This window comes from Microtus ochrogaster, chromosome 8 (genome assembly GCF_000317375.1).
Source record: "Microtus ochrogaster isolate Prairie Vole_2 chromosome 8, MicOch1.0, whole genome shotgun sequence".
NCBI classification, from domain to species: Eukaryota; Metazoa; Chordata; class Mammalia; order Rodentia; family Cricetidae; genus Microtus; species Microtus ochrogaster.
This window is the reverse complement of record NC_022015.1, coordinates 76,411,210-76,435,805: the sequence shown is the minus strand read 5'-3', so window position 1 is coordinate 76,435,805 and position 24,596 is coordinate 76,411,210. Positions and strand designations below refer to the sequence as shown.

The following is a 24,596-nucleotide window of genomic DNA, read 5'->3' as shown; positions in this document are numbered from 1 at the left end:
AAAAAAAAAAAGAAGAGAACAGGCTTCTAAGGGAAAACAACCAAACAAGTTGAAATCCTCTCAGATCTCTTGGTACCATGCTTCCCTTGCAGCCCATAGAGGCTGATTTTCTTTTCCTCCATGAGAAAGCAAACAATAACCTCTTCCTAGTCTCAGCACCAGGAAAGTTCTCAGCAGGAAGCTCTCAAAAGCAGTAAGAAGCACACAGACCTAATCCCACAGTCAAGGATAAAGAAAGGATAAAGTCAAGGATAAAGAGGGTCAGGTACAGGCTACACCTGCTATTTTTTTCTCCGGAGACCTGAAGGAAAGGAATAAACTAATCTGTTTGTTTATGGGGAATTTACCAACTCAGATTGAGATGGTTCCTAAAACCTAATGACAGAGCCAAGAAACAATGTGTCATCTGGTAAAAAATACGTGAGTTTTAAGACTTACTTTCTTCTTTGTTGGTACAGTCTCACTCCCTCCTTAAAAGGCAATTCTTCCTTCCACAGACTGAAATAGGCCTTGAAAATGAAAGGGACCACCTGCCAGCTCAACCATAGCACCTTGAAGTGACATTTAGGTTCTTTTCAATCCTGTCTCCTTTTACATGTCCCCATCCTTGGCTCTAATACAGATTTCTGAGTACTCTGTACATTGCTGAATTCTAGCCTCAGGTCAGACTTTTTACTTTCATTAGCGTGCCTCAGACCACTTCTTCCTGGAACTCATAGCATCCTTCCTTTAAACATCATCTCCGTGCCACCTGCTGCAGGAAGACCGTTGTTCAGCATCACACAGTCGGCATCTTCTAACACACACTGCTTTGGGTTAATCTAAAATCCTTGTACTGACTGTCATCTGTCATAGGGCTGGAACCATGTTACAACCACCCTCTTTGTGCTCCTCACAGTACCTAAAGCATTAGCAGTTAACATGCAGGAGCTCCATTGGCACATCCAATTAACTCCTGTGCACTAATACTTTGAGTAAGGTATTTGATATAGCTGTGTTTTAAAGTCGGTATATTGGTAATTTTTAAAAATATCTACATATTTAGGATTGAGCTGGACAATTTGGTGGAGCGATTTAGGACACGGCCTGAAATGTAACATTCTGTCAACAAATCCAGACTATAATTTAACAGGAAATGGATAATAAATAATTACATTGAGAATTTTCTCAAGTTCTCCCTTAGGCTAGTATAGCCATTATCTTGAAAGAAACTCCTTATGACTTTAAAGATTATTTAAATAACCTTCTTGTAAAATAATATGTTTACAAATGTAACTATTTTACCTTATGCTAATGAGGCTCTAAGAGACTGACAACGTTTTAGCATGTTTCAACCTAAAAGTGACAGTTCCATAGTTTTGAAACAGACAAACAGAGAAAAGTCTTTATCAAGGTGGCTGAAGATAGGACATGGCATCAGGATATCAACACTCTCTCAGATGACAACTAGAAGCCTTCCACTAAAATTTTCACTCCAAGTGTTAGTCTTATTGGTAATTAAGGGCCTGCGAAAAGCTGAGATCCAGCTTTTTGCCACTGTGAATGCTTTCATTTGTACTTTAGTTAGCCCCAGCCACAAATAACTAATTAATAGAACATGAAGCCTGAAATTCTTTCTCTTTGAGGTACTTGCATACAAGAAATATCTATCCTTTGTCAAGAACCTACATCATGATATAAATCCCTCAAGATATATTCTTACTCTGATCCTTGTCCTCATGGAGGAACTAGCCTGTATGCTCTGAGCTCCATTACATATTTGCTTTGCTGAGATGAACAATATAAACTGTTTCGATTTCATCTCATTGCTTATCATTCATTTGTTTGTTCATTTATAAATGTTACAAACTGTTCTTATTTCACTTGTATTTTAAATGCGCTCTGACAATGACCTCCTAAGACACTCAGTCCCTTTGTGCTTTTGCTCCATAACAGATCTGATCTCATCTCTCTCTTTAGCATTCATGGAAACACAGTCTCAGGGGTTTCTCCCTTCTTGGCTATTTCTCTTTCAGCAACTCTAATGGAGTCCCTGGTCATCTTCATTCATTGTCCAGACTCTCTTATAGTATTAAGCCTACAGCATGTCTTTAACTACTCCCAAGTTCCTTATAGCTGCAAATACGGATTATCAGCCCAGGTTACTCCCTTGATCTTTGAATGAATATCCGTGACACCTATAGGTCATCTATAATGGGGCTGTCATAGAATCATAAACAACTTATTTAGAGCTGATCTCAGGATCTGCTAACGTGAACCTGACCATCCCTACAGAGCAATTTCCATCTCTCATTTATGGAATCTAAGTCAAGGCTGCCTGGCTTCTTGATCCTTCTATTCTTTTCTGTCTTACCTGACTGCACATTTTCCTGCCTAGGAGGCAGATGATATAAAGATATTGAAAAAGTGGGCTGGCGAGTAATGGGTGAGGAAATGGAGAAGAGAATGCAAAACCACTCAGAAGAACGTGCCCCAACCTTCTCCGCTGAAGAGCTGTTCATTAAGAGGATAGGGAGCTGTCCTTACCACAAGTGCCTGACTGGCAGAGGCGTGTGTTTCATGGCCACAAGGGCGCCACCCCAGTCCAGGAACCAGACATTGTACTCTTCCTCAAAGATCTGGAACAACAACAATAACAGCAGTCACACAATGCCTCACGTTTGCAGTGCTTAACAGTTTGCAGTCTTTCATAAGCATGGTATCGTTTGGATTCTAGCGTTTCCAGGGGCTCGTGCAGACAGTTGACAAGTATTACCTGAATTTACTAGAGGAGAAACTGGACTCACAGAGAACAAACAGCTCTCCCTATCCCACTCAAATGGCATATTCAGGACCTTTCCCACGAGCCATGCAAATCAATATACTACATGAAGGTGAGGCAATATGGTACATGCTCAACTAGCTAACCCTTCCTCCCCCCCAAAAAAGAGTGTGATTTCAAAGAGATTTTCCTATCTTTGCATCTTTATAAGTTACTTTTCCGATGTCTGTTTCTCTGCTGTTTTAACGTTTATTTGTCGAGGACTCAAAAGAGAACTTCTCCAGACCCTAGAACAATGGAACATTTGGACAAAGTCGCTACTTCCTAGAATCTTCTACAGGTTGGAAGAAGACCCAGCTTTTGGTGCCCATCAACTACTTTTTTTTTTTTGGATTTTTCGAGACAGGGTTTCTCTGTAGCTTTGGAGCCTGTCCTGGAACTAGCTCTTGTAGACCAGGCTGGCCTCGAACTCACAGAGATCCGCCTGCCTCTGCCTCCCGAGTGCTGGGATTAAAGGTTTGCGCCACCAACGCCCGGCTCCATCAACTACTTTTTATAAATATTCATTATAATATAGTCTTCTTGGGCCTTAAGACAAATCAGTACCTGGACTATGTATTTATCCTAATTTTATTAAACTATCCGTTTGCTGGTCCACTGATTCAATGAGCCATGTCTCCATCTGTCATAGATATGTATTAAGCACCAGCAAAACACAAGACTCTCAACAAAGATGTTTTCAAATCTAGTTCCATGTATATCAAAGTGTATGGTTTCTATGGTTCTAACTTGAAGCAGGGATAGTATTTATTCAACAAAGATACTCAATTTCAGAGTTCATGAGGAAAGCAGACATTCAGAATTCTTCAAGTACTTAACTCTGGTGTTGGCGCATGTGACCGAGTGCAGAGGTTAGGATAGTGACTTGGAGAATTTACTAGGAGAGGGTAAGCAGGGGTTAGCAGATGGAAAAGGGAATGAGTAGAAATATCGTGATCTCCTGCATATATGCTCAAATGAACACAGAGAAGAAGTAAGCTTCTCAGTCCTAAAACTCCAATTTCTTATTCTTCACATTTATCTTTTCAGTAAAGAAAACTGCCTTACTAATGGCCACTCTTAGCACTCAAAGAACTTAAGGTTATAATTCATGTATGTTCCAAACATGATGGAGAGGCAGAGTCTGCAATTCCGGTCAGTGAGTTGGTCTGGGATAAGCCGTGTAACGGGGATGCAGGACTGAAGCCAGGGAGGAACAGAAAGTGGTATTCAAACTTCCTCCTTGATACTGTCAGCCAGCTGGCAAGTTTCCCCTGGTAGGCATTGGCATGAAAAGTAGAAGCTTGGGAAGTTAGAGAGACAGGGGGGAAAGCGGGATGGTAAAGGTGCATGGAAGGAACAGAGCATTAGTTTCCTGCCCAGCTGATATTTTTCTTTAGGTTCTTGGATAATGATTGTTCTTTAAACTGGATGAGTTTGTTCTCCAGCTCCAGACCTCTTTAGGCCCTTGCAATAAATTATCTTATATTTTGAAAGTTGGCACATATTCATATGTCTGTTCCCTAGTCACTCGATTACAGCCTTTGGAGCAAGATTTGTCATAGTCTTCGTTGCCCCCCTGTGTAGTACTTAAAATAGCGGTTGCATCTGTTAAGTGCCTGGTAACTGTTTCAGTGGTGGTGCTAGGGACAGAGATGGCAATACTGGTAGTGAAGATGCCAGACTTTATTTGGTCATCCAAATTGGAACTTTACTGGCAAGACAGCTAATGGTGAATTCACCTGAATCAAGACATTCAGAGCCTTTCCTTTTCCTTCCCCAGTAGAAATCTTATTCTTTTTAAGACTTAGTAGGGTATCACCTCTAATTATTCATTCTTTCCAGTTTCCCTAGTAGAACCTACTCTTTACTCTTTTTTTTCCTTGATAAGACCAGTAAAATAATAAAATCAACCCAAACTATATTTCATTTTATGTGAAATTATTTTCTTCACTTAAGCTTTGAACCCTTTAAAGCTTGTGGACATCAACTATGTATGCGTTGACTAATATAGTAGTCACATGGTAAGACAAAATTCAGCTCGAACTCAGCATACATCAAATACGCAATGGCTGTGTGGGACATTGCTGTTACCACTCCAAGAACTATTGCTTGCAACACTGAATCCATTTTTCTTTTAGACATATATGTATTAAGCTGTCTCATGTTTACTGATGGCTGGGTCTATACAATTCTCAAATTATCATTGACTTCCATGCCTCTTCTGGTTTCAACATTCTAATCTTTTCCCTTTTAGATAAAGAAGCCGATCGAGAACACTGATGAGAGACGATTGCTTGCCAAGATTCCTTGGCACCCTAATGACAGAAACAACTTCATCAATGTATTCCTAGGAACCAGAACAACATTGAGCATCCAAAGCCTGTTACATATATACTGCTGAAGAGATGCCATAACCATTGAGAGCAAGTATAGGGTTTCCTCTTGCAGGCCCGGGTATCTTCTCACCCACCATTACCCCTATAGACTGCCTGCTAGACCCAGTACTGGAGAGCTAGTCAAATATTTCTTGACTACAAAGTCATAAGGAGTCTAAGAATCAACAGGAATGGAAGATGTTAGCAGAGTTTACTCTGAATGTCTCCCCTCTCCCCTGAATCGTCACACTTACCTGTCTCCATGTGTTGCCCCCATCAGAGGAGATGAACACACCAATGTCTGTATAGGAGAGTTCTGAGCCAATGTTACCTGAAACATAAGCAGATTGTTTGGAACCGTCAGGCGGTTTACATTTTAAGTGTGTTCATGGTTGGAGGAGGAGTAAAGGTTCCCCAAAAGATGCTCACAGTTTTTTTTTGTATACACTCTTTCTTGAGGTCACCTAAAAATAAAAACCCAACAGGGGAAGAAAACTCATTATGAGAAAAGTAAGTGAACAGTAGGACACAAATGCGTCTTTAGCTGTTGGGCCCAGGGACTGAATATTGATGAACTCACTCACTCTCACTCCCCATGCTGTGTCCGATAGCTCCAGACTGGAATGCAGCGAAGAAGGCAAGAGCAGGAGAGTGTGCATAAGTATACAGGATGGCAACAGATATCTCCTGCTCAAGTATAACATTAGCCTAAGAAAGCAAGTGGTGTGTGTGTGTGTGTGTGTGTGTGTGTGTGTGTGTGTGACTTAGCTCTTCACAGACTGCCTTGAAAGTACTGGAATGCAGTGGGTTAAAAAAGGGAAGGAAGTTGGGAGAGGAAAGTGGCAGAGATATAAAGAAGGAATGGCAAGGGGAAAGTATAGATTTGATTAAACTATATTATATAGTTATGAAATTCTCTAGCAATAAGAAAGATGTTTAAATATGAGGGGGCTCATTGGGAAGAAGGGTTTCATGAAGGGGATGATGGTGATGAGAGAGGGTAATGGGGAGGAAAAGTAAGCAAAATATGACATAGACATGTTTAAAATTGGCATAATAAAGTTTATAACCTTCAAAAAGAAGTAAAATTATATGAGAAAAGAAGATAGTTGGGACAAAAGAGATGATCCAAATGGTTAATTAAATAACTCACTGCCAAGCCTTAAACACTGAATTGGATCCCCAAGATCTACTGACAGAAGGAGAAGGAACTTCCTCAAATTGTTTTCTGACCAACACACACACACACACACACACACACACACACACACACACACACTTGTGACTTGAGTGCAAACACAGATATACAAAATAAACAGATATAAAAAATAGAAAGATACCGTTCCTTTGCTTTTATTTCCCTAGCTTTACTAACGGATAGGCTCCTCATAGATGCTACACCAATGCTCCACACAATACTCTACAATTGTTTAATGACTGCTGTGTAAATAAAGAACTGAATGATGATCTTAAGTTAATGTGCACCTGGAGACATGTTAAAAATGAAGAAAGTACCCTGCACATGTAAGAGTTTATCATATTGGTTGATTTTTTTTCATTAAACATAGCAAGAAGGGAATGTTAGCTCCCACACATCTGTAACCTAAATAAGAGCACAATAAAAATGCAATAATGAAAATGTTAATTGAGCTCCTGACATTTAATACTTCAAAATGAGAAATTAAAGCTGGCTACGGCTTGTCAAGCTCCCATCAGCATCAAGGAGCACACAGCTAGCCAACTTGTTTTGACACACAGGCTTCCAAAAATAACCCCAGTGCCTAGGGCTCAGAACAGGAGAAGGGAGGAGCTCAGAGAACCACTATAGATATCTGTCTGGAAATTCATCTCTTCAGGCACAGGACTAAGGGAAAACAGCCAAAAAGAAAAACACAATGAGTAAGGTTGAGAAGATCATAGTCCTATGGTTGCTACCAGGAGAACTGTGGTAAAAAGGAATTGGAAGCCATCTGTGCTGTCAAGAAAATAAAGTGTGGTAATCCATTAGATATTTAGTAATGTCCACTAAGGAAAACAGGAGAGAGGAAAGGTAGAGCTGGCTACATATTTGCTATCCCAAGCATGGTCCCTCAGAATCTACTCTACTGCCTCTTAACATCCTTAGAAATTGGCTCTGATATTGTTAGCCTTTCTTCTAAAGCTTCACCCTGCTGATTGGGCAGTTTGGTGGTGGTAAGAAGCCCACCTCATAGAGTCTGTATTCAGAAGGATCTTCCATCATCTTAAGAGTACCCCGAGAAATACACAGCTAATCACAGGGACCAGAAACTAGGTTCCTAGATCAAGAAACTGGGTAGAGCTTTTCTAGTATGAGCTTATGCTGGGCCGTGTTCTTCCGTCTTTTTATTTTTCTAAATTATTTATCTATTTATTTTACATTCCAACCACAGTTTCCCCTTGTCTCCTCCTGTTTCTTCCCCCCACCTCCCTTCTACCCCCACCCCAACTCCATTTCTCCTCTGTTTCCATTCAGAAAGGGACAGGCCTCCCATGGGAGTCAACAAAGTCTGGCATATCAAGTTGAGGCAGGACAAAGTTCTTCCCTTCCATCAAGGCTGGGCAAAGTGTCCCACCACAGGGAATAGGTTCCCAAGAGCCAGCTTATGCATTAGAGACAGGTCCTGCTCCCACTGCTAGGGACCCCATAAAAGACCAAGCTACACAACTGTCACCCAGATGAAGAGGGCCTAGTGTAGTTCCATGCCTGTTTCCTAGTTGTTGGTCTAGAGTCAATGAGCTCCTACAAGCTTTCTCTATGGGTTTCCCATCAGGACTTTGAAGCTCTTTGCTCATATAATTTCTCCTCCCTCTCTTCAACTGGACTCCCAGAACTCTGCCCAGGACTTGGCTGTAGATCTATGCATCTGCTTCCATCAGTAACTGGATGAAGGTTCTATGATGACAATTAGGATATTCAGCAATCTGATCACAGGAGAAGGCCAGTTCAGTCACCCTCTCCACTATTGCTAAGAGTCTTAACTGGGGTCATCTTTGTGGGTTCCCGGGCGTTTCCCTGGCACCAGATTTCTCCCTAACCCCATAAAGTTCCCTTCTATCAAGATGTCTCATTCCTCTCCCACTCCCAGTCTTTCAGCAGCTTAGTAGGCAATTGTAACAGAAAGAACGTGGGTAATGTTGACAGTGAAGGATGACCTGACTAAGTTTTCCTTGGTTAAGTAGAAGGAAGGTTAGGCAGAGTGGTTGCTGAACATCCTGGAAGGTAGGGCAGCTGTGCTACCTGAGGGGCATCCAGAAAGCAGGACCGGGCCATGAGACAGGAAATAAGGGTTTCTTACCGACAGTTAGTTTGTAAACAAACAAGGTTCTATTGACATTTGAGGGGGCTTTATTCAGCATTCTTTTCTCTGTTTCCTGCCATCGCAACCATTCTCTGCTCTCTAACACTTGCGAAATGAAGAGAGAGAATTCTGGGCCACCATGGGTTCTCCAAGTGGTAGCAGAAGGGCACTGAATAGACAAGTGGGCAACACCAGGTATGGACAATCGGAGTTTAAAGGAAGCAGGGCACAGGTGCCATGGAGGTGGCACAGTTAGGGGCTTGCGGACTGGTGTTTGATGGTTACAAGATTAACCACTATTCTAGAGTGAGAAAGAGAGTGGGCTTGGTTATGGTGCTGCCTCCCTCTTGTCCTCTGTTTCAGAATGTCTAGACTGAAGGGGACTGACATTGTCTCATCTTTCCCACTGCTGTATAATCAAGGAACATGCCCACAGTGTAAGGTGGTCTGAGCTATAAGGATGTAAATTCTTCACTAGCAGTGGGAGACAATACTTTGGATATTGGGAACTCTAGTGCTTCTGCTTACTGAAAATAACCACCAAATCCTCCAGAGCTGTCCTCAATAAGAGGTAGAAAGGAATCTCAAGGCATGCGTTCATCCACAGCTTCCTTGAAACCCGTTCTCAGGTCACTATGGAAAGAGGATGTGAATAGGGAGAGTGGAAGTCAGGGCCCGGATCTATCTTCAGGCAGATAGCGGGCATAGGGGTATAAATATAAGGAAGATATCTAAAGGACACTCCCCCTATCTTGCACAATAGTGACTTATCAATTATTTTCCCGAGGGAAAATTATCTCCCACAGAAACCAGGCCAACAAAGTAAGCTGGGCATGAGGAAGTAGAAGTTGGGATGCTAGTTCCAGGTCTTGTCATCTATATCTTAGCTCTCCTGATGCTCCATGGCTGACAAGAAGCCTCAGGAGTTTGTGGGCAATGGAAAATAATTGATAAATTATGGTAACATGACTAAATATTCAAAAGTAAATATTTAATTTCTGAATATCTGCTAACTCATTAAAGACATATCAGGAGACTAACTTAGAAGTGTGTGTGATCAACACCATCTCACCTACTCTGAGTATTTTTTCCAGTCTTATAAGCGTGGTCTTCTCTCTCTATTCTTGAAGTATCTTCCTAAGGAAGATAACAAGTTCTGTTTTATAGATGAGGACATGAAGCTCATAAGTTAAAAAACTAAACCAAATGCAATTCGAGTAACTGTCAGAGTTCAGCCTAGAGAGCTGGATGACAGTGTTCCTGAATTTCACTGCGTGCATAATGTATGTATATAATTACAGGTCCTATTGGAGGAGAAAAACTTCCTTCTTCTGACGCAAGAACAGCTTTAACGTCAAGGATACAGGGTGATGAGGGTGATAATTGATCGGTGTCTTGTGCAGAGCAGCCGCTATGTCCTGAGTGTCTGGAAGCATTTGAAATTCATTCCTTCATGTAGTGCTGCAATTCAGCTTTGTTAGCATCATCGTCCCCACTTTGCCAATCAAAACACAAAAATTCAGAGTGTTTCAGCAATACCAGGCTATCATCAGAAGCATCTAAGCACTGAATGACCACTCTTTCACTGTATAGCATCTGCTTTAGCATTTGGGTTTCTGTAGACTTTGATGAGGGGCAGATAGGTTAAGGGTCCCTGACCTTGAAAAACTACCTCATGTGGACTATGGGTGTGGCTATCACTCTCCAAGCTAGGGACAGAGTGCAAGAACCTACACTCATCTCACTGTGCGGTGCTGCTGGATCTTGTCCACACTTATTGAAGAGAAGCTGCCTGTGATAGCAGTAAGCTGTAGCAGTCGTCAGACTGATTAAAGGGCTTGAAGGCTGTTAATGATTAAAAGTTTATCGGATTGGAGCTTTGGAGATAGAATCCATGTCTAGAAGAACAGGGGATCCAGATACAAGTGTTGGATTGGTGGAGGAACTCTATATCCTCAGAAAGTCACAGTGAATTTATCTACTTTCATTAGAGAGAGGGGTGGGGGGGAAGCTACCTGCCAGCAGAGCCATAAGTTCTAAGATTAGAAGCCGGTCTTGCTTTATGCCAACAAAGCATTCCTGAAAAGGTGTATTCAAATCAAATGCATGCTAATCAAGGCACATCCCCCAGAGACTCCGTTTTCATCTGAGAGCTGCTTTATAGTCACTTCTGATTGATGTTTAGTGGACAGTGGCTCCAACAATGCAACCTGAAGTTTTTCTGCCCTTTCCCCCAGGTTCTCTACCAAGTGCTTAATCACATGTAAACAAACCTTCACATGTGCCAGAGACCTCCTGATTAAAAACAGCTCTGGGGTGAAAGCCTCGGTGAAGTATCTTCTGTGGGAAGAGAAAACTGCCCTACCTGCTATTTGGAGAGCTGGGAAGTTTACTGCAGCTTTCTCAGACTGAGAATTCCCGGCTGCACTCTCTCTGATCAGTCAGCGGACTCTGACAGGAATGCTAGCCTTTCACTAGCCTCAGAGGACTGCTCTGGGACTGGGGGCAGGAAGAATTAACCTAGAAGCTAAGCCTGTCTAAGGCTCTTTGGAACCTAGTTTTTGATAAAGAGCTTTGAGGACAGAGGAAACTTTCTCATTTTCTGGGGACTTTCCATCTAATGCTCAGAAGAACCCATGACCCACACCTAAGCTACAAACCTTAGCCAGGGAACATCCCTTACCTGTGGCCACCACAAGTCCGGGGGCTGTGTCCTTGCTAGAGATTCTTCCAGAGGAATATGGGTTTTCAGAGAGCTGCAGATGCAGGTGTAAGGAACAGAAGGGCTAAAAGAAAGAAGAAAATCATTTCATTCCAGGGAAGTCCGGCCATACCCACACCTCTGCAATAGAGGAGGGACTTGCAGACAGAATCATCTGGGAACAGGAACGGTTTGGATCCTGAACTTGAGACCCATCACCTCTGCAATAGAGGAGGGGCTTGCAGACAGAATCATCTGGGAACAGCAACGGGTTGGATCCTGAACTTGAGACCCATCTGTCTGATGTACCCAGTCCCTCACTTTAGAACTTGTCCCAAGCATCACTCACAGTTTCTTCCTCTCTTGCTCTCATTCAATATCAAATGCCTGCTCCTCTTTTCTGCAGTCGATTTAGCCTTCAAGGTCTAATTCATGGTTGGCTTTAAGAGGCCCCTAGTTCTTTCTTTAACAAAAGATTACAAATGTCCCTCCCGATCTGTTGGTAACCATCAAATCCTGCTAATTAGAGCTCTAAGAGACCGCCAGGGAGAAAGAAAGGAGGAAGCTGCATGATGTATAGTCCAGGTCCTCAACTAGTTTCTTAAGCTGTCGTCTAATTCTGTGTATTTGTATATTTTGATCCTGCTTATAATTATACTTAAAATGATTTAAGACATTACCGAAAATTCACTGGACACTGAAATGTTTTCCATACCCTTTCCTATGCCCAGTATAAAAGGGGTGTGGGAATATATAGAGCCCAGTCTACAGAATGAAAAGAACTATGATGAAAGACATACAGATATATATATATAGATACAGAGAAAATTAGGTGACGAGAGTAAGATGAAGTCATTACTAAGGGGTAGTAGAAAACAGAGAATAAATCAACCAATGTTTCTGTGAACTGTTCCAGTGTGTAGGCAGCCATTTGTGTGACATCTCTGGTATCCAAACCAAAGCCACAGCAAACACTAAATACATCAAAGTGTGGAACTGGACTTAAAATTATAAAACGGTGGTGGCTCTGCCTGACCTAGACTTGACTACATCTCTAGATTTTAACACAGTGTCTAGAAGGCACCTGGCTGAGGCATCTCTTTGCATACATGGCAGAAGACAACTTTTAGCTCAGGATAAACACAGTCTCATATCTGAGATCTTAGAATGGCTTCCAGTATAAGCATTTACTAACAGGGAACTGATGGCTGTGTTATTACTATTTATCTTTCTTTACTACTTTTAGTTGAGGTGCCTTGGGGCAGAGACATCATCTTACAACACTGTTTCCTCCACACTGCCTGCCTCAATATTCTGCATAGCAAGGACCCTCAAAAGCTAAAAGGTTAACTGGTCATCCTGTGTAGACAGTCCTTTCTGAGCATCCTGGGTTTTCAAAGTATTCTTTGTTTACTCTGACATCAGTTCAACACTGAACAAACTAGCAGTTAACAGATGGGTTAACCCTACCGAGTACTGTGTGGGACCATTTACTAATAAGTGCAGGCTCATTCTCCACTTCTTCATTTTAACATCAGCTGTAAGACATTGCCTATTCTAAATGAAAACTATGCAATCCACAGAGTGTTCCATACAGTTGGTGTAGTGGTCTGTTCTTCCAACATTGCATCAAAATCAAGTTCTTAAGATACAATACTGGAAGGACACCTTGAAGCAGTATCCCCAGGGAAGCAACCTGCCCTGGGAACTCCACATGGGACGTGATAACTGACCAGTAAGCAGTGCACTGGGCTTCCTCTCAGGTCCACATCTGGAGCTTGGAGTAGTCGCCAATCCCTGCCTTTGTTGTAAGTGATGTACGTCTTCACCTGGTCATCCACCTTCTTGTTTGCCAGGAATATGCCCTTGATACCTGCTACCTAGGAAAAAGGTGAGAGATGGAGAACCACGTTGGGCAAAAATGACGGTAGCCTTGGAGAAATCCTGAAAGAATCACCAGCATCTTCCACAGGGTACGAGGGGTACAAAAGAAGAAAAGGAACACAGTTAGGAATGCCATATTCCCCAAGGTCCCTGTTCACCTTTGCACCCTACACCAAATTCCTACACACACACCCCTTACCCATCAGATGTCCCCCACTTTGCCTGTCTTTGTTCTTTGTTCCGTAGAATATTATCTTTAATTATCAGCAGTTCCCCTGATAAAAACCAAAGGATTGACCCCTTCCAGAGGCAGCTGATTTAGCTCAAGCGATTCCACGTGTTTGACATCACCAAGGGAGCACTCTTTGTGCGGGCAGCCCACTTTGCCTCTTAGAAATAGGGCAGACATTATGCAGCAGATGCTCCAGCACTGAGAGCTGATATCAGTGCATGCTTCTAGCTCACTCTACGACTTTGGGTAATTCACAAATTATCTTTAGATGACTTTAAAATTGGTGGTTTCTCTTCTTTTCCCTAGTTGGCTGACAAAGGTCCTGTGAGATAATGTAGGGCGCTTGCCAGAGTTCCTAATGTACTGGGACTTTCATGCCCTTGGTATTTTGAAGGAATAAAGAGCACAACAGCAAAACAAGTAGCTGGAGTTGATTCATCAATTACATGCACCCTAGGCTAAGTACAAATTCCACTTAAACTGCTGCTCTACATGCTGGAAAGGCGAACAGATTCTTAAAATGACAATGTCCTGTAATGGAAAAAGATTCTTATAATTATCATCATATTCCAAAGATAAAACATAAAGAAGCTGTGAGTGTGTGTGTGATAAATAAGATAGTGTGTATTAAAAACAAAATAATTTTGTGTGGGGGTGTGCTTGTGTGTTGCATATGTGCATCCAAGTCAGAGCTGTATACACACACACACACACACACACACACACACACACACACTGTTGAATGGCAGGATTGCTGGATTATTTTGATTGTCAACTGAACTGGATTTAGCATCCCTGTGGAAAGACACCTCTGAGTATGTGTTTGAGAGTGTTTCCAAAAGATTTTTTTTTTGTTTTTTTTTTTTTTTGTTTTTTTCGAGACAGGGTTTCTCTGTGGCTTTGGAGCCTGTCCTGGCACTAACTCTGTAGACCAGGCTGGTCTCGAACTCACAGAGATCCGCCTGCCTCTGCCTCCCGAGTGCTGGGATTAAAGGCGTGCGCCACCATCGCCCGGCTCCAAAAGATTTAAGAGAGGAAGGAAGTTCCATCCTGAACAGAAGGCTGTGCCATTCCATGGACTCGGGACCCAAACTGATTAAAAAGGAGGAAGCTAGATTATCATTAATAATCTATTTCATCTTCCAGACAAGAGACACATGTGACCAGCCACTTCACCCTTCTGCTGCTCTGACTCGCCCACTGTGAAGTACTATACCTGCGAACTCTGTGCCAACATAGCCATTCCTTCAAATTACATTTGCTAGGTATTGGTTACACCAACAAGAAAAGTAACTAACACACCCAACTGATGTGCTGAAGTTCTAATTTCACTTACCTACCATTCTCCAAGGACCATAGTTAACTGAAATTCACTACAGCTCTGAAGGAACACCAGTGGGGAGGAAAGGAGAAGTTTCACAGAGGCAGGTTGGGTTTTTTTTTTTCTTCCCTTTTCTTCGCTTCTCCAAAATGACATACTTTAGTTGATGAACTAAGGGCTTTTTATAGTTCGTTTTTGTAGTAACCTGGCTGGCCTTGGAGAATGCCAACTCAAATAAGACAAACAAAAAAGCCTCAAACAAATGGAGAGGGAATGTCCGGAGGACACGAGAATCATCAGGGAAGGGCAGCGTCAGAGGAAGTTCACAATGAGTCAGTGATGGACGGAACCCATGACTGGACTGCAACCTTGAGCAGGATGAAGGTGGGGGAGAGAAATGGTGACAGGATGCTGGGCTCCATGTGCAGGTGGCATTGGTCCCTAGCGGTACTCTTCCTGTCTCATTTCAGAAATACTCACATCTCATACCCACCCAGGCAGCCTGGGAATATTTTTAAGGCTCGTTTCATTTATTTATTTGTATGTGTGTGATAGATTATGGGTGGGAGTGTGTGACTAAGCCTGAAAAGGGCACCAGATCCCTTGAAATCTAGATTGTAGATAATTTCTTGGTGCCTGTGTTGTTATTTTGTACGGGATTTGAAGTATGATCCTCAGGACTGCACAACACCTCTCTAGCCTCTAGACTTGAAGCTTGTTCTTTAAAGTCCACTGCAAAACGTACTGATTAAACATGGCTGCCTTGCATTCCCCCAGAGAACGGAATTTCGCTTTATGCCCTGTACATACTCCTACTAAAGGGAAGCCTTTTCTGGTGTTCTCTTTGGCCACAGAACTGGTACCATCATTGCTAGTCTGTGGGGGAACTCCGTCTTAAATCAGTTACCCTCTGGCAACTCACGCTCAGGACCTTCCTGCCTCCTACTTCCTAGAAGAAAATCAGTAGTCTTACTCTGGGTCCAGGACCACCCATTCCTGTGAAGTGTCTGTGACATCTTTGCATGCGAACAGGTATGTGAAAACACACAGGAAAATGTTTATTCCATTTCTCCCATGAGAACACCACCCATCACCAGAACTGCCAATTTCTACGAGGCACACAGAAAATTCTCTCAGTCAAAACCAAGAGAATGGAGACCAAAAGTTAGAGCAAAAGAGATATTTCCATGGAAATCTCTTGAAGTAGCCCTGAATGTGTTCCCTGCAGCTGGGCACAATGCCACGGCCATCTCCCTATTGTCCTGAAACCCCACAGCCCATGCCATTTTTGTGGCAATGGCTCACAGTCCGCACATCATTTTGGGGATGATTCTCGGCATCGTGTCTTATATGAAGAAATGGACATCAGTTTGAAGGACACTTAACCACTGTGTTTTTTCAGGACAATAACTTTCAATGTTTTGTTGCAACCCAACTTCTAATATATATTTATTCTACATCAGAATAATCATGTCCACATCTATTTGTTTGGAGACATATGTGTGCACACTCTGTGACACGAAGGGACCCTCAGTACTTCTTAGGCTCACTGCCTGGAGTATAACAGAATTAAGAAATGAGATACATGCTTTTGTTCTTTATCTGAGGAGCCATGTCCCATTAGATTTAAATGTCTTTTTCTCCCATTGCAGGAGGAAATCATTAGTGTAGCTGCTGCTGGTGTTCTTGGAAGTCTACTGAGAAGCATGGGATGGTGCCCACAAAAGGGGACAAGTGTCTGGTGTAGCACAGCTTTATTCTTTGTGTATAACGTGATCACCATCTTAGAGTAAACATTACCAAGGCTAGGTAGCCATGGCAACTAATTGAGAACAACATAAAAATAGCTAGGTGTATTGCAATGTTAACAGCCTACAGACAAACCCTGGTAGAAAGAGAAGAAAAGGCTCGCAAGACAATCAGCTGGGACAGCAGCATGATTCCTTCCCACCCTCCCATATGTGCAAGTGACCTTGGAAGATGCTGCGGCGCATGGCACATAAGAAGTAAAAGGCTGACTCCATGATGCTGTGAATGAATGGAGCTTTGTGGCGATGCAACTGTTTCAGGGGATCACTCCTGCTTCTGGAACTAACCTGTCACCGGGGCTGTAAACACGCCAGTTCTCCAAGTTAGAGCTTAGTGAACTCTTATGTTTGCTGCCGTATCTGGGGTGAACACACATTTGGTTTCATCACCCCAGGAAAAGTTAAGGCAATAGTATCAGGTTGGCAAGGCTCACTTTCCCTCTGGGAATCAGATTGAGGTGCAGAGGGACAGTGACTGCAGGTACCTTGGCAGATCGTGGTATCCAGGTGGTACGGTCATTTGCTGGTCATGTCCCTAGGTCTTAGGGCAAGGAAACTAGGGATCTACTGAGAAAAAGCAATTAGCATGATCTGCCGTGGGCTGTCCTTAGTGTCAGAGCTACAAGAAGGGGCTGACCAAGGTCAGCGCAGGAAAACAGTCCCTGTGGAGTTTATAAGCAGCTGTCCATCTGGACCAGGAATGGTCACTGAAGGCTATAACAGCAGATAGGATGGAGGGAGGCACTAGACACAGGAAAAGCCAAGAAATATCAATTAATAGGTAGAAAAATGGGACACTAGGGCTCACTCAAAGTGTTACAGTTTATCCGTCCATGTATATGGAGTTCAGAAGTTACTACAGAAGTGAAAAATTGATTTTCCAGTGATACATCATCTAGGCTGTAATCAGAGTGGTTAAATGCACGTGAGCACACGCACGTGCATGCGCGCGCACGCACACACACACACACACACACACACACACACCTTACAATACCTAGTATTGAAGAATGTATGAAACAATGACAACACTCAGGCTCTCAAAATGAACTGCCACATTAAAAACACATGGATGGATTTTCATGAACATATATTTATATTTAATTTGGCAATCCTACCTTTAAGTGTTTACTCATGCATGAAAACTAAAAGGTAATGTTCACGTGGATCTTTATAGATGTTAATCACAATCACACAAAACTGGAAGCGACCTAATTGCTCTTCAACTGATGAATAATAACTGAGCACCCTCACAGAATGGAATGCTACTCGGCAATAAACATGAACATTCGCTGATGCACTTCACAGTGTGTGCTGATGCACTTCACAGTGTGTGCTGTGCACCAGGTGACTGTCAGGTGCATTCTTCTAAGACAAGGGAAGCCAGACTCCAAAGCTTACATGTTATAGTCCAGCAAGTGTCATTCTACAAAAGGCAAGCGAGCCTAGAAGCCAGGTAGATGTTTTTCAGTGGTAAAGGTTGGTACAAGTGTTGAGTATGTTTCAATGATCATAGGGCACTGAAGAGAAAACTCTTGGGAATGAATTTCTCCCACATCTTGGTGGTGAAGTTAGTTAAACAAGTAAATGTACCCATCAAAACCCACAGAACCATATCCAAAGAGCATATGTTTTATTGCACATAAATCATATCTCTTTTCTAAGAACTATAAAAAGCACAAAGTTTAGAGGGAAAGTCTGATATGTTAGCCAGAAAAACATAGATTCTTTTGAATGTAGCATCAAGGTGTCCTAGTTGTGTGATGTGAGCTAAGTTGTTCATTTCTATGGCACGCTGTAATTTCATAGTCACCTTCAGGAACAATGCCTACTATAAAGGGAAACAAACAACAGTGTGTCTGTGATTTTGGTCTGTAAGACCCACCATGGGAGCCACTGACTCAAAATGGTTCTTAGGAGTGTAGCTAGCTAGCTAGTGCGAGTAAGGGACTGCTTGCATTTTAGTTAGTTTTAATCAATGGTAATTTGAATTGATATCAATTTGGTTATTGGCTCAGTTTATTCATATGTATGTGACTCTCCTTTACCTATAATACATTTTATGAAATATAATTACATATCAACTACTTCTGATAAAACAATGTACATGATTTGAGGTGGGTTGTAAGTATGAAATATAACCTGGAGTTTTCAGACTCAGTATAAAAATTATAAAATTTCTCATGAGTACTTTTTATCTTGAGTATATGCGAAGCAAATATTTTGGATACATTTTTACTGAAATTGAATGCATTTCTACAATTAACTTCATCTGCTCATTTTTTATTTAAAAAATTATCATAATAATTTTGAAGTCTATTTATAGCTTCTGGGTTATGTCTTTGGAGACCATGTCTCGTTATATAGCCCTGACTGGCCTGGAGCTTTCTATGTAGATCAGACTTGCCTTGGACTCACCGGTACAGGCCTCCTTCCCAAAGACTGGATTTGAAGGTGTCACCATGCCCGGTTATCAGTTATGCATTTATTATAGTTACGGTGCTGGTCAAAGACATGGCTGCTACTCCTATTTCATTGTAAGGAGTCATAAGTTGAATATGTAATATCTGGGGACCATCAAAAAATATTCATCAGACCAAGAACTCTTAGCACAACTGTTGGTGTTGGAATGAATATTTTGTGGGAATTTCTTATCATTTATTAGTGGAGAATAACTAAATGGAAATGTAGTTCACTTCTAGGAATATGAAAAATCTATAATACTAGACTGTAGAAAAAATTGTTCAAATATAAGTACAATCACTCTCAAAATCTTGCATTCAACTGGTTCATTGTGAACAGCAGCCTTGTTAAAGGAGTGGGCTGCTGGCACCTCACAGGAGAAACCCATGTTTATCTTACCATCAAACACTATTTTCTCCTCTACATAACTATACCAATGGAAGTATTGTACTTTGAAGTTCGAATGAGAGAATCATTTTAGCAAGAGAACTTCTATACCTGCAGATTACCGCACAAGATGAGTCCTCAAGATTGTGTCAGCCCTTTCTGGTGAGAGGAAATTCAGTAGAGTTGGCTCCTACCATCTCCAAGGAAACTTGGTGCCAAGGTTGTGGTCTTTACCTTGGTAGGATCACCTATATTTGTGGAGTATATTGTCCTTACACATGAGGCCTCTTGTCACTGGACAACATGCATTTGGTTCAAGTGTATATATTTAGTTGGATTATACATGAAACTTACTGCTTTCCCCATCTGCATTCCTCAAGGGCACTTGAAGTCCAAAAGAAATATATTCTCTTTGCTAACTGGCCATATGGCTCCCATTCTCACTATCTGTGTATTAGAATCTCCAGTGAAGAAGGTTAAATCCTAATGACCCCTAGAGACCAATTAAATCGAGCTTTATCTGCAAACCACAGAATGTATCTCTGGGTGCAAAACAGCACCATCCATTAAAACTCTTCAATATGGTCATGGTCTAGATAATGTCAGGCTCCAATTTATTCACTTATTATTAAATGCCTTCTAGAATCTGAAACCTAATCAATTATCCAATTCTTACCCATGTCCCTGACAAGCATTATTCTGTACAATTAGGATGGCTAACACACTTTATCAAAAATGTAAACTGTCTGTCTAGCCCTTGGTTCATACCATTACTAACATTTGGGATGGAACAAAGTTCACCTCTACTTCCTCCAGAGGGTACTGGTGGGACTGATTGGAAAATGGGCCACCCTAAGAAAAAGAACCAGGCATACACAGCTCATCATGATCCATCATGAGCTGTGTATCATACAATCAGCTGTGATAAAATTGAGTGGAGAGCAAATTCAGAGAGCTTTCTTTAAAGCTGTTGCCTTGCCTAGTCTAACTTTCTTCTCTATAAAAGTATACTTTTTTACTGATAAGTGATACTGAAATGCAAGCAAGCCTAACTTCAATAGTAAGAAAAAATTACACAGACCTGGGCATATTCTTCATGCTGATTCATGCCCAACAGCATCTCAAGGTGATAAAATACCATGGAGACATGAGCTCCTTGTCTTAGAGAATGAACAGCACTAGCAGACTCACCCATCACATAAAGAACAACAACAGAAGTGCAGTGATTTCTTCCTTTTTGCTTTTGTCTGTCTATCTATCTATCTATCTATCTATCTATCTATCTATCTATCTATCTATTTTTCCATCTATCTATCTATCTATCTATCTATCCATCCTTTCTTTCTTTCTTTCTTTCTTTCTTTCTTTCTTTCTTTCTTTTTCTATGTATGTATGTATGTATGTATGTATCTATCTATCTATCTATCTATCTATCTATTATTTATTTATTGTCAATTTATTTAGGTTTTCTCTATGTAGTCTGGACTTGAACTCATGATCCTCTTATCTCAACTGAGTGTTGAGATTAGAAATGAACACTATGGTTTCCAGATGGGACTTATATTTCTTAACTATGAGGTCATCTGCAGCAATGTCTATACTTTTCTTTTTGTGTCAGACCACAGGGGTATGAATAATTATCCTTACAGTCTTCCTTATACAAACAGGAAGCTGGAATGGCCTAATTCCTGTGGATATTCTTCTAAGCCATACCTCAAGACATAACTTACTACTTACTAATAACAAAGGTAGATTTCTGTCTCCTGATTAGGTAAGGAAATGCAAGTTTGCCAAATTTATATATGCCCTTTAGACTTTGCTACCAGTCTTCTACATGGACATTCCCTTAAATAACTTCATTGTTAAAGAGAACCATTTTAGACTTGCATTAGACAAAGGCAGTGGATGTCCCAGCATGGATGACAGAGGGTCACAGAAGCTCTCATGGCTGGCTACGCTGTGGCTGACAGATGATGGCTGCTAGAGGAAGGAGATTCAGTTTACTTTGGGAATATGGCATGTGATAAGTTGGGCATGAACCAGTGGAAGATCCACATTTGTGCAGATGTGGACAGTCCTAACCTGACTCGGTGAAATATGAAGAAACTTAAAAAATAAGATGTGAAGCTGGGAATGGGATGCAAGGATAGCGACCTGGGAGAAAGTAGGTGGGGAACAAACAGCTCAGACACCAAGGACAGATGCCAGAACTTGGACAAAAACTGACCAGGAGAGGCCACAGGACCATGGGCTGAACCTTCTGCTTCTGCTCCAAAGAGCCACCTGGGCTGTTTAGACATGGAAATCCCCCAGAGAAAAGCTCACCTAAGTTACCCACGGGCCCAGCCAGAGCTGACTGAGCCCATTCATCACAACCAGTGTGGGTTTAACCAGCAGTCACTGTTTGTTCTTGGCACACAAGACACACTCTCTGCAAGACTGAGCCCATCCCATCCTTAGGATAATTCAGGTCACCTCACCATTTCTCTCTCTAGTGTTGTCAAAGGCTAGACACTGACCTTAAAGACATAAGGAAGCATCATGTCTCTAGGGATCCATACCTAAGTTTTTCTCTGATTTCTGTGTGTATTCACATGGATTCGCAGGGAAAGTGTCCTTTAGCTGACACACATGATATATTTTATATATAATAATGGATGATATATACACACAGACATATATATATGTATACACACATAAATACACACACACAGACACACAGACACACAGACACACACACACACACACACACACACACACATATATATATATAACCACACAATGAACAAGACAAATTTTTCATTCTAGCTTATTGTGGCATTTCCTCTCTTACCAGTTGTTATTCCTTCTTTTCCTCTAAGCTGTGTTTATAAACATCATTTAAAGAAATTATTTATGTAGAGTTTTGAAAGCCTACTTAAGGCATAATCCGTGCTGTGTGCCTTCAGTGCTGGCATGTCATCATGTTCATATACATGAGAACTCTGATTTTAAGGAGACAGTCAATCCCTTTCACACTCCATGCCACTAGGTTCACAATGACGTCATCACTAGGCGAGCACTTTGCCTTTATTTCCTTGGAACTGGGGTACAAGGAGGTTACATCTCTTAACTCACAACGCAATTGCCAATGAAAGCGCTGGGGTCAAACACAAGATCACAATACTTGCGCTTATAAATTTGAAGCACATGAAAAAGAAAGGTCAATCCCGAGAGGGGTCATTTTGGCTCCATACCTCATATAATTCAATAATGATGTTTCCCATCAGACCTCGGCTGCTCTTAATGTTCTCCATCGCCAGAGTGAAGTAGATCCCGCGTGTGTCCGAGATGTAGAGGTTGTACGTGTCGTTCTGGTTCCATTCTTGGACGGCTGCAAACACTTGGTTCTCATCTGTGCTGATGATGTGCATGTCCTAAAGAGACAGGAGACCTGTGAGAAGGGAGATCGCCACACCTTTCTCCCCGCTGGGACCTGGAGTCATTGCCATGACTAGTGAAATGCTGGAGAGAAATCTTGAGTTATAGGCAATCTTAAGCAGTTCTGCGTTGGACTGAGGCTGTAAATCGTAAGCATCAAGATTCCTGTTCCTAGCTAAGTGACAGGAAGATGGCTGGAAGGGGCTTTAGAGGGTATCATTTCCCGTGGTTTCAAGGGATTCGTCCATGTTTATTTTTTATTTTTATATCTGAAAGCTAGTGTTAGTGCTAACAGAGGCACCCAGCCTTCCGGGACCCTCACGTGAGGAGCAGCAGGCCCCATGCTCACTTTTGAGCTCCACTTAGGTTTTAAATCCTTCAGGGCAGTGTTTTCCTCTTCCTTCAGCATCCAATGGCTGGCATGGAGACAAGCGGGCCTGGCTCTAGACCTCCAGCCTCACATAACCACAGGAAGCTACTGTGTGCCCAGCAGCTCTAGGTGTTATTTAGTGAAGCTGAACGAGGATCTGCTGCAAAGGACATGAAGTTATGCTGGAACAATAATCACGCTCAACCTGGAAATCAGTGCCCTGGGTCTTACTGTCAGCACTGCACTGTGAGATGAATGACGGACAGATGCATCAATCTCCACAAATTTCAATTTTCTCCATAAGGAGTGAGAATGAAAGTACCTAATATTAAGGCGCTATTTGGTCATTCAATCTTTTTTAAATTAAAAGTTAAATAATCCTACAATAGAAATAGTTTGATCTTACCATTTTCTGGAGTAAACTAAGATACACTGTAGTTCATCTAATTGCTCCAGATCACACGGACAGTGAATGGTGAAACCAGATTTTGGATATCTGAGTGTCCAACTCAACAGAAAGGTGAGTTTCATTTGAATGCATAGTTTTTAGATGGATTATTTTAAACTAGTGACCAATAAAGTAAAGAATGACTGTGGATGTCAGTTTGGCCTCAATGGAAAACTACAAGTCTAGGCTTTCAGGTGGACACGGCACCATTAGGATCTCAGTCCTGGATACATCTGTTTTCTTGTGGTGTGCTCTTCACATGATACCATTAAGTTCACAGACCTTGTATTTATTTTAGTTTCTAAGCTGGTCTGTATTATTCCTAAAATCTAATTTGATAGTTCACAACTTAAAAATAATTTAAAAAGACATATATCACAAACATGGCTAGGTACTGTTTAATGATGGTATATTCAACTCCCCACCAAGGAATACACATTTATCATGGGTATATGTTGCCTGGCTAAACATCTGTTTTAAGTGATGATGTTAAAATGCATAAATGCAGTGTGAACACCATGTAACAGGTTACAGATGGAGAACTACACTCGTGTATGTGGAGAAATGCCCTAGCAACAGCACCATCAGCAACCAAGACCAACAGCAAATTAATAACCAGGCAGGGTCTAACCTCTGCTTTATTAGACCTACCTTTCTCAGGAAACCATTACAAGTGAAAAGAAGCAACCGTGTCTTCAATGTCAGCATTGTAGTATGTGTGTGTGTGTGTGTGTGTGTGTGTGTGTGTCCACCACCACCTATGCCATTTTATTAAAGAATAAGTCATTTGATCTGGACAACTAGGAGCAAATCAAATTTTAGACCTTTTGTTAGAGGTCATTTTCAGGAGCCCCTAGCCTTGAACTGTCAAGGTCATCTTGACTCAGTCTTAATTTTCTCATTTGTGCTTATATATCATGTAGAATTACAGGTTCCTGCTGAACTGACTTAAAATAGAAAGAAGTTTTACTCCTAAGATCCATGTGAAGAAACCATTTGTGTAGTTAAGGAATGAATGCCCAGGAACCCAGTAGGAGGGGAACAGCAGCTGCAGGAAATCCGAA

At 41.7% G+C, this 24,596-nt stretch overlaps 1 protein-coding gene across 1 annotated transcript in view; it reads right to left on the bottom strand.

Annotated features, from left to right (window-relative positions):
- Positions 1-24,596, bottom strand: part of Sorcs3 (sortilin related VPS10 domain containing receptor 3) — a 624,914-nt gene that overhangs the window by 86,331 nt on the left and 513,987 nt on the right. The window contains exons 9-13 of the mRNA XM_005352452.2: positions 22,531-22,710; positions 12,933-13,079; positions 11,182-11,284; positions 5,433-5,509; positions 2,527-2,618 (exon numbers count right to left, since the gene is read on the bottom strand). Of these exons, the coding sequence (XP_005352509.1) occupies positions 2,527-2,618; positions 5,433-5,509; positions 11,182-11,284; positions 12,933-13,079; positions 22,531-22,710 (599 nt within the window). The remainder of the gene's footprint in view (positions 1-2,526; positions 2,619-5,432; positions 5,510-11,181; positions 11,285-12,932; positions 13,080-22,530; positions 22,711-24,596) is intronic.